Source organism: Mustelus asterias, chromosome 23, assembly GCF_964213995.1.
Source record: "Mustelus asterias chromosome 23, sMusAst1.hap1.1, whole genome shotgun sequence".
NCBI lineage: Eukaryota > Metazoa > Chordata > Chondrichthyes > Carcharhiniformes > Triakidae > Mustelus > Mustelus asterias.
In genome coordinates this window covers 18,414,396-18,424,735 of record NC_135823.1, presented here as the reverse complement: position 1 = coordinate 18,424,735, position 10,340 = coordinate 18,414,396, and the positions used below count along the sequence as shown (strand labels likewise).

Below are 10,340 nucleotides of genomic sequence, written 5' to 3'. Positions count from 1 at the left end.
GTGTTTCTGTTTGGGCAAAAAATTGGGTTTAGCTGTGGTACACAAAGGGCCCTGTTTTACCATTTTGATTCAAAGTGCTGGGCGGACTTGAAACTGAGAGTGTTTCAGATCCGACTTTTAGACCTGTTCTGAGGCGCCCCCATACACACTCATAGAACATAGAACATAGAACATAGAACATTACAGCGCAGAACAGGCCCTTCGGCCCACGATGTTGCACCGACCAGTTAAAAAAAAACTGTGACCCTCCAACCTAAACCAATTTCTTTTCGTCCATGAACCTATCTACGGATCTCTTAAACGCCCCCAAACTAGGCGCATTTACTACTGATGCTGGCAGGGCATTCCAATCCCTCACCACCCTCTGGGTAAAGAACCTACCCCTGACATCGGTTCTATAACTACCCCCCCTCAATTTAAAGCCATGCCCCCTCGTGCTGGATTTCTCCATCAGAGGAAAAAGGCTATCACTATCCACCCTATCTAAACCTCTAATCATCTTATATGTTTCAATAAGATCCCCTCTTAGCCGCCGCCTTTCCAGCGAAAACAATCCCAAATCCCTCAGCCTCTCCTCATAGGATCTCCCCTCCATACCAGGCAACATCCTGGTAAACCTCCTCTGCACCCTCTCCAAAGCCTCCACATCCTTCCTGTAATGTGGGGACCAGAACTGCACACAGTACTCCAAGTGCGGCCGCACCAGAGTTGTGTACAGTTGCAACATAACGCTACGACTCCTAAATTCAATCCCCCTACCAATAAACGCCAAGACACCATATGCCTTCTTAACAACCTTATCTACTTGATTCCCAACTTTCAGGGATCTATGCACACATACACCTAGATCCCTCTGCTCCTCCACACTATTCAAAGTCCTCCCGTTAGCCCTATACTCAACACATCTGTTATTCCTACCAAAGTGAATTACCTCACACTTCTCCGCATTAAACTCCATCCGCCACCTCTCGGCCCAACTTTGCAACCTGTCTAAGTCTTCCTGCAAACTACGACACCCTTCCTCACTGTCTACCACACCACCGACTTTGGTGTCATCAGCAAATTTGCTAATCCACCCAACTATACCCTCATCCAGATCATTAATAAATATTACAAACAGCAGTGGCCCCAAAACAGATCCCTGAGGTACACCACTTGTAACCGCACTCCATGATGAATATTTACTATCAACCACCACCCTCTGTTTCCTATCCGCTAGCCAATTCCTGATCCAATTTCCTAGATCACCCCCAATCCCATACATCTGCATTTTCTGCAGAAGCCTGCCATGGTGAACCTTATCAAACGCCTTACTAAAATCCATATATACCACGTCCACTGCCTTGCCCCCATCCACCTCCTTGGTCACTTTCTCAAAAAACTCAATAAGGTTAGTAAGGCACGACCTACCTGCCACAAAACCATGCTGACTATCACCTATCAATTCATTACTCTCCAAATAACTATAAATCCTATCCCTTATAATTTTTTCCAACATCTTGCCGACAACAGAAGTGAGACTCACCGGTCTATAATTCCCGGGGAAGTCTCTGTTCCCCTTCTTAAACAATGGGACAACATTCGCTAACCTCCAATCTTCTGGTACTATACCAGAGGCCAACGACGACCTGAAGATCAGAGCCAGAGGCTCTGCAATCACTTCTCTTGCCTCCCAGAGAATCCTTGGATAAATCCCATCCGGACCAGGGGATTTATCTATTTTCAGACCCTCCAGAATATCCTGCACATCCTCCTTATCAACTGTAATACTGTCTATTCTACTCCCTTGCAACCCAGTGTCCTCCTCAGCTATATTCATGTCCCCTTGCGTGAACACCGAAGAGAAATATTGGTTCAATGCTTCACCAATCTCCTCCGGTTCCACACATAACTTCCCTCTGCCATCTATAACTGGCCCTAAACTTGCCCTAACCAACCTTCTGTTCTTGACATACCTATAGAACGCCTTAGGATTCTCTTTAACCCTATCCGCCAAAGTCTTCTCATGTCCCCTTTTAGCCCTTCTAAGCTCGCTCTTCAACTCCCTCTTAGCCAATCTAAAGCTTTCTAGTGCACTACCCGAGTGCTCACGTCTCATCCGAACATAAGCCTCCTTTTTCTTTTTAACCAACAAAGAAACTTTTTTGGTGCACCACGGTTCCCTAGCCCTACCAATTCCTCCTTGCCTGACAGGGACATACCTATCACAGACTCGCAGTAGCTGCTCCTTGAAAAAACTCTGCCTGAAAAAATATCAGCGATTCCGAATCGCGCTGCAGAAGACTATGGGTGGGGCTTAACGCGCCCGAAATCCTGTTGCTCCGATCAGCGCCTCCAACTACGCGTGCGCAGATAAAAAATTATAGAATGCTGTTCCCCAGCCACATCCCTCCCGGGCTGGATAATGCCTCCCCCCGGCCCCCACAGACATTGCCCCACTCCCACAACATTACTGACATAAGAACATAAGAACTAGGAGCAGGAGTGGGCCATCTGGCCCCTCGAGCCTGCTCCACCATTCAATAAGATCATGGCTGATCTTTTTGTGGACTCAGCTCCACTTACCCGCCCGCTCACCATAACCCTTAATTCCTTTACTGTTCAAAAATTTATCTATCCTTGCCATAAAACATTCAATAAGGTAGCCTCAACTGCTTCACTGGCCCCCTTATCCACCCACCCCCCGCCACCCAGATTGATTGCGGGCCCCTTCCCTACTTTCCCCCCTCCACCCCCCTCACTGATCTCAGGAAGAGTGATCCACCCTCCTCCTTCCCCCCCACTGATCACAGAGTGGCAGCGGACCCCCTTTCACCCCAACTGATCACTGGCAGAGTGGCAATGGACCCCTGTTCCCCTCCACTGATCACAGGCAGAGTGGCAGCGGACCCCTCTTCCCCCTACCTATCACAGGCAGCGTGGCAGTGGATCTCCCCGTTCCCCCCCATTGATAACAGGCAGAATGGTGGCGGACCCACCTTCCCCCCACCGATCTCAAGCAGACAGCCATTGGACGCTAGGCACTTACCTCATCATTAACCCTCACTAACTGGAGCGCCCGAATCAAACTTATATGGAGCTTGTCTGTTTCTCGCCGATTCTGGATGGGCGAACCTGGTGGTAAAAGGGGAAGTGCTGGTAAAGTTGGGCGTGCAGCCCATTAGGTCAATTTAAATGACTGCAAATGCATTTAAATGGCCATTGCTCCCATTTCAGGTGCGGCCCCGATTGGAGCCATTTTCGGGCCTTGGTAAAGGGGGAACCGGTGCGGAGGCAGGCACGGATCGCACTACTCGACTCACACCCGATTTTACCAAGTTTTCACGCCCAAAAACGGGCGCAACACGATGGTAAGATCAGGTCCAATGTCTATATAACCTGACCATCACTCTCTGTTGAAGCTCACAGATGAATATTGGCTAGGTGGCCAGACCCGGCTGATCCACATAAGACCATAAGAGACCATAAGACATAGGAGCGGAAGTAAGGCCATTCGGCCCATCGAGTCCACTCCACCATTCAATCATGGTTGATTTCAACTCCATTTACCCGCTCTCTCCCCATAGCCCTTAATTCCTCGAGAAATCAAGAATTTATCAATTTCTGTCTTGAAGACGCTCAACGTCTCGGCCTCCACAGCCCTCTGTGGCAATGAATTCCACAGACCCACCACTCTCTGGCTGAAGAAATTTCTCCTCATCTCTGTTCTAAAGTGACTCCCTTTTATTCTAAGGCTGTGCCCCCGCGTCCTAGTCTCCCCTGTTAATGGAAACAACTTCCCTACGTCCATCCTATCTAAGCCGTTCATTATCTTGTAAGTTTCTATCAGATCTCCCCTCAACCTCCTAAACTCCAATGAATATAATCCCACGATCCTCAGACGTTCATCGTATGTCAGGCCTACCATTCCTGGGATCATCCGTGTGAATCTCCGCTGGACCCGCTCCAGTGCCAGTAAGTCCTTCCTGAGGTGTGGGGCCCAAAATTGCTCACAGTACTCCAAATGGGGCCTAACCAGTGCTTTATAAAGCCTCAGAAGTACATCCCTGCTTTTGTATTCCAAGCCTCTTGAGATAAATGACAACATTACATTTGCTTTCTTAATTACGGACTCAACCTGCAAGTTTACCTTTAGAGAATCCTGGACTAGGACTCCCAAGTCCCTTTGCACTTTAGCATTATGAATTTTGTCACCGTTTAGAAAATAGTCCATGCCTCTATTCTTTTTTCCAAAGTGTACGACCTCGCACTTGCCCACGTTGAATTTCATCAGCCACTTCTTGGACCACTCTCCTAAACTGTCTAAATCTTTCTGCAGCCTCCCCACCTCCTCAATACTACCTGCCCCTCCACCTATCTTTGTATCATCGGCAAACTTGGCCAGAATGCTCCCAGTCCCGTCATCTAGACACATAAAATACTATTCTTCACCTAGAGGGTGATGAATGTGTGGAACTCACTACCACAGAAACTAGTTGAAGCCAAAACATTGCGTGATTTCAGGAAGAAATTAGATATCGCTCCTGGGGCTAAAAGGATCAAGGGATATGGGGGGAAGCTGGGATTAGGATATTGAATTTGATGATCAGCTATGTTCAAAAAGAATGGCGGAGCAGGCTCGAAGGGCCGAATGGCCGACTCTTGCTTTTATTTCCTATGTTTCTATGAACCTTGTGCTTGTCAAGTGAAACATTATTCAAGGATTTTCCAATAATGCCCAGCTTCATGTTTTAAACCTTTCTCCCTTGTCCTCTCTCTGCTCACTTTCAACAATTCCTATGAGGAGCTCACGGATTTCTTTGATCCTAAGATCCTGACCATCTGCCTCCCGCCTTTCCCTTTCTCCACCAGGCCAAACTTCCTCTAAGATCCTGCCCACCCACCACCCCCCTATCTTGAGTTTGCACTTTCTCTTATTTTCCCTTCTTATCCCTCCTGCTCTCTCAACCCAATTGCCACTAAACCACTGACCATCCAACCACCCTTCCTGGCTCCCATTTTAGCCAATATTGTGGGCAGTTATTTGTCTCCAGGTAGTTGTCCCTCTTTCCTTCAAATCTTCCATTGTCATGACTCTCTTCAAAGAAATCCTTGACCCCCTCCTCTGTCCTTGCAAACTGCACATTCACCTCCAGCCTCTCTTTCCACTCTAGGTTTCTTGAATGTGCTGTCATCTCCAAAAATCCATTACCATCTTTCCTGGAACTCCATGTTTGAATCCCTACAATCAGGTTTCTACCCTTGCCACAGTACCGAAACGGATCAAATTAAAATTACATAATCCCCGTGACTATGCTATGATAAACTTTCCCTCCATCCCTGCGTACAACCTTTTGAAACAGTTCACCAGAACTATCCACTGCCAAAGCCTCTCTACTGCTGTCCAGCCAGGCGGGACTGCTCTCTCACCTGATTCCATTCTTAGCTATCCACATGTAGCCAGAGGAGCATCTGCAATGGCTTCTCTTCCCATTCTTACACCATTACCCCCAACTTTCCCCAAGGTTCTATCCCTAGCTCTCGATCAAAGCTTTGGGGTGAATTTTACCATGGGCTTTGTGACCAAATTAAGATACCAAGCCAGCATCAAGTCTGGCTCAATGATTTTGCGGGACCCGTCATAGAATCCCTACAGTGCAGAAGGAGGCCATTTGGCCCATCGAGTCTGCACTGACCACAATCCCACACAGGCCCAATTCCCATAACACCACATATTTACCCCACTAATCCCCTGACACTAGGGTCAATGTAGCATGTCCAATCCACCACCTTTGACTGTTGAAGGAGCACCCAGAGGAAACCCACGCAGACACGGGGAGAATAATGGCTCCTCGTGGTCCTCTGGTGGTGGTGCTTGGATTGGAGGTTGGGGGGGGTTGTGAGGGGCACGGTACAGGGGTGAGCCCCTGATGCTGCAGGGCAAATTAGAGAGCCAGGATCTCTTGGTGGCTCCACTGAAAGAAGGGGGAGCTGCTGAGGTGGTTATGAGAACTCACAGAGGTATTATTTAAAATTTGGACGGACAAAGGGCAAAAGGCACTGCCGATTGGAAGAAAAATCCCTCCAGGGGGCAGCACTGGGGTCCAGGGGCTGCCTTTTCTGTCTATCCGCCACATATCTAAGCCATTGCTTAATCCACTTGTTTCCACCTTTGTAACATCACCCATCCTCTGCCTTACCCCAGTTCTGTTGCTGCTACCCTCAGCCAACCTTTGGTTGCCTCTAGACTTGACTATTCCGATTTCTCTCCTGGCAGCCTCCCCTCTTCCACCTTCCGTAAGCTTCAGGACATCACAAACCCCACTGCCCTAACTCGTAACAAGTTCCGTCCACCTGTCACCCCTGAGTTCACTGACCGACAAAGGCTCTGATAGCAAAAAGGCTCAACATTAAAATTCTCACCCTTGTTTTTAAATCTCTCTGTGACCTCGTCCCTCACTATTTCTGTAATCTCTCCAGCCCCTCAAGTTAGAATCATAGAATCCCTACAGTGCAGAAGGAGGCCATTTGACCCATCGAGTCTGCACCAACCACAATCCCACCCAGGCCCTATCCCCATAACCCCACATATTTACCCTCCTAACCCCCTGACACTAAGGGGCAATTTAGCATGGCCAATCAAGCACATCTTTGGACTGTGGGAGGAAACTGGAGCACCCGGAGGAAACCCACGCAGACACGGGGAGAACGTGCAGACTCCACACAGACAGTGATCCAAGCTGGGGATCGAATCTGGGTCCTTGGCGCTGTGAGGCAGCAGTGCTAACCACTGTGCTGAGTTATCTACACTCTTCCAATTTGGGCCTCTGGAGCATTCCTGATTTTAATCACTTCACCATTGATGGCTCAGTCTTCAGCTGCCTGAGCCTTGAGCTCTGGCATTTCCTCCCTTCCCCTCTCTGCCTCATCATCTCTCTTTCCCCTTTAAGTCTTCTCTTTAACCTACCCCTTCAATCCAGCTTTAGACCATTTACCCTAATGACTCCTCATGTTGCTCAGTATCAAATTTTGTTTGGTAATTATTCCAGGGCTGCTTTGCTACAGTAAAGGCACTATATAAATGTTGATATCTTTGTACTTTTTGTATGTGGAAAATGCTGGAACCCTATAATTGATATTTATACCAACATTGCCTGTTTAAGATAAAGGAAAAATACTGTGGATGCTGGAATCTGAAACAAAAATAGAAAATGCTGGAAATAATCATGATTCCTCTGCTGCCATATTTAAAAAAAAACTTCCCATCTTGACTCCATTCTTTCTCCTCTTGCCTAGTCCCTTCCCACCTTCATCCGCGATTCCTCCGATGCCCTCCGCCATGTTAAAAATAACAACTCTGACAAAGGGTCATCCAGACTCGAAACGTTGGCTCTATTCTCTCGATGTGGAGATGCCGGCGTTGGACTGGGGTAAACACAGTAAGAAGTTTAACAACTCGAAAGCTTGTGTGGCTTTTGCTACCAAATAAACCTGTTGGACTTTAACCTGGTGTTGTTAAACTTCTTACTCTATTCTCTCTCCACAGATGCTGTCAGACCTGCTGAGATTTTCCAGCATTTTCTGTTTTTTTGTTTCTGCTTGTTTAAGCACAATTCTATCGAGACTGGATAACGTATAGAATCGCGCACTCCAGGACACTGAATACAGGAGTTGTGACGTCTTGTTGAAGTTGTACAAGACATTGGTAAAGCCACACTTGGAATACTGTGTACAGTTCTGGTCAAACAATTATAGAAAGGATATTATTAAACTAGAAAGAGTGCAGAAAAAATTTACTAGGATGCTACCGGGACTTGATGGTTTGAGTTATAAGGAGAGGCTGGATAGGCAGGGACTTTTTTCTCTGGAGCATAGGAGGTTTAGGGGTGATCTTATAGAGGTCTATAAAATAATGAGAGGCACAGATCAGTTAGATAGTCAACGGGGCCGATTTTACCAAATCGGCTCGAAGTGCCAGGTGCGGTCATAAATCAGACCCGCGCCCGGCAGCCGCACCCCAGCGCCCCCATACTCCTTTTTTCGGCGCGGGTCCAGTGGGCGGGGCCTAGCTCATTTGCATCTTCGGAGCACCGACCTGTGCATGCGCAGTTCGAAGCCGACAGCACTCAGCGCGCCTGAGCGCGAAAGTCAACGGCAGCGCTGACAGCACTGCTGTCTGTACTGCCTTTGACTTTCCCTGGGTGGGGGGGGGGGGTGGGGGGGGTGGGGGGATGTGACGTATTTTCCCTGGGGGGGGGGATAGGGGGGATCTGACGTCTCTTTCCTGGTGGGGGGGGGGGGGTGGAATGTGACGTCTCTTCCCTGGGGCGGGGGATGGGGGGGGATCTGACGTCTCTTCCCTGAGAGGGGGGGGGTGGGAGGGGATGTGACGTCTCCGCCCCCCCCCCAGAGTCAGAGATGTCACATCCCCCCCTACCCTCCCCCCCCTCAGGGACGAGACGTCACATCCCTCCCTACCCCACCCCCCCCCTCAGGGAAGAGACGTCACATCCCCCCCCTACCGCCCCCCACCCCCCCCCCCCCCCCCGGCCCTCAGGGAAGAGATGTCACATTTCCCCCCCACCCGCCCCCCCCCTCAGGGAAGAGATGTCACATCCCCCCCTAACCCCCCCCCACCTCCACCCCAGTGAAGAGATGTCATCCTACCCATCAGGACCCCCGGAGCAAGGCCAGGATCCAGGATCGCAAGATGCTTTCGATGGACACCAGCGATCAAGGTAGGTCGGGGGCCCGGGGGGGGGCTGCCAGGGTGGTTCGCGGGGGCGGTCCGCAAAGGGTGGTCGGGGGCGATTCGGCGGTTCAGTTGCTGAGTTGAAGCCCTATCGGACTTGAATTCAGCAACACGGTAAATGCGCGGGCGCCGATCGGAACGGAGCCTCGTAAAGTGGGAATCCTTGGGTAAGTTGGGCGTGGGCTTCATTATGCCGATTTAAATGCATGCAAATGCATTTAAATCGGCGGCACGCGCCGAATCGGCACCCGGATTGGCCGTTGGTAAAGGTGTGATTGGCCTTGGGTCGGGTCTGGACCGAAAACGGGCACGAAATTTTGGTAAAATCGGGCCCAACGTCTTTTCCTAAAGGTAGGGGAGTCTAAAGCTAGAGGGTTGAACGTGAGAGGGGAGTGATACAAAAGGGTCCGGAGGAGCAATTTTTTCACACAGAGGGTTGTAAGTGTCTGGAACAAACTGCCAGAGGTAATAGTAGAGGTGGGTACAATTTTGTCTTTTAAAAGCATTTAGACAGTTACATGGGTAAGATGGGTATAAAAGGATATGGGCCAATCGTGGGCAATTGGGACTAGCTTAGTGGTTAATAAAAAAAGGGCAGCATGGACAAGTTGGGCCAAAGAGCCTGTTTCCATGCTGTAAACCTCTATGACTCTTTCCTCACAGGGAGTGTATCATGACTGCAGTCTGTGATTTCCCATTCACTATTACTTAAGTGTGGAATATTGGAGGCAGCGTGATCCTACAATTCACTCCCTGTATCCTGTTGTAGTTGTGGGGTCATAAAAAAAAGCCTCATTTTTAGATAGAAAAATGCTGAACACTTGCGTGTTGAGTCAACTCAAAGCTAAGCTCCACATTCAAACAAGACCCACGTTTAAGAATATACCCATAATGTTTAATATTAATGACAATGTGGTCTTCTCTTCCCACAAAGGAAATTGGGCCACAGTGCGTATCTCTTCCGGTAGACAGCATTCTTCAAGCAGTAGGATAACTCCATGTCACATTCACAAATCATCTTTTCGCAATGGTCAAAGAAGAATCCTATAATAAAAACAAAGGTTTGCTTTTTAAACTTTATACTATGTAATTGGCATGAAATAATCAGGTATTTTGCCTGAATCAGAAAGTAGCGTGATCAAACCTCACTCCAGCATTTGCACATTGTCTCGCTGACACCAGTGCTGTTCTCAGGGAATGCTAGATTGGTGGGGTTATTATTATTTTAGATGAAATAGTAAACTGTCTGCTGAGAACAAAAACAAACCCCAAGGACTGTTTCAAGAAGATTGTTCGTATCCTGGTGTCCTGACCAATATTCATCCTTCAACTAATACCAGCAAAAAAACTTTACCGATCATTTTATCACACTGCTGTTGTAGAACCTCTCAATGTGCAGAACAACAACGGCTGCTCTTGCAAAGTGGATAATTGCCTGTGGAGTGTTTGCGATGTCCTGGTGATGTGCAAGGTGCTACTTAGGGCGGCATGATGGCACTGCTGCCTCAAAGCACCAGGGACCCAGGCTCCCAGCTTGGGTCACTGTCTGTGTGGAGTCAGCATGTTCTCCCTGCGTCTGCATGGGTTTCCTCCGGGTGCTCCGGTTTCC

The 10,340-nt window shown here is 48.7% G+C and overlaps 1 protein-coding gene across 1 annotated transcript in view; it reads right to left on the bottom strand.

Moving 5' to 3' along the window:
* Window positions 1-9,624: 9,624 nt before the first annotated feature.
* The window catches only part of pla2g10 (phospholipase A2 group X), a 35,186-nt gene continuing 34,470 nt past the window's right edge, over window positions 9,625-10,340 (bottom strand). The window contains exon 5 of the mRNA XM_078240058.1: window positions 9,625-9,775. Within this exon, the coding sequence (XP_078096184.1) occupies window positions 9,633-9,775 (143 nt within the window). The 3' untranslated portion in view covers window positions 9,625-9,632. The remainder of the gene's footprint in view (window positions 9,776-10,340) is intronic.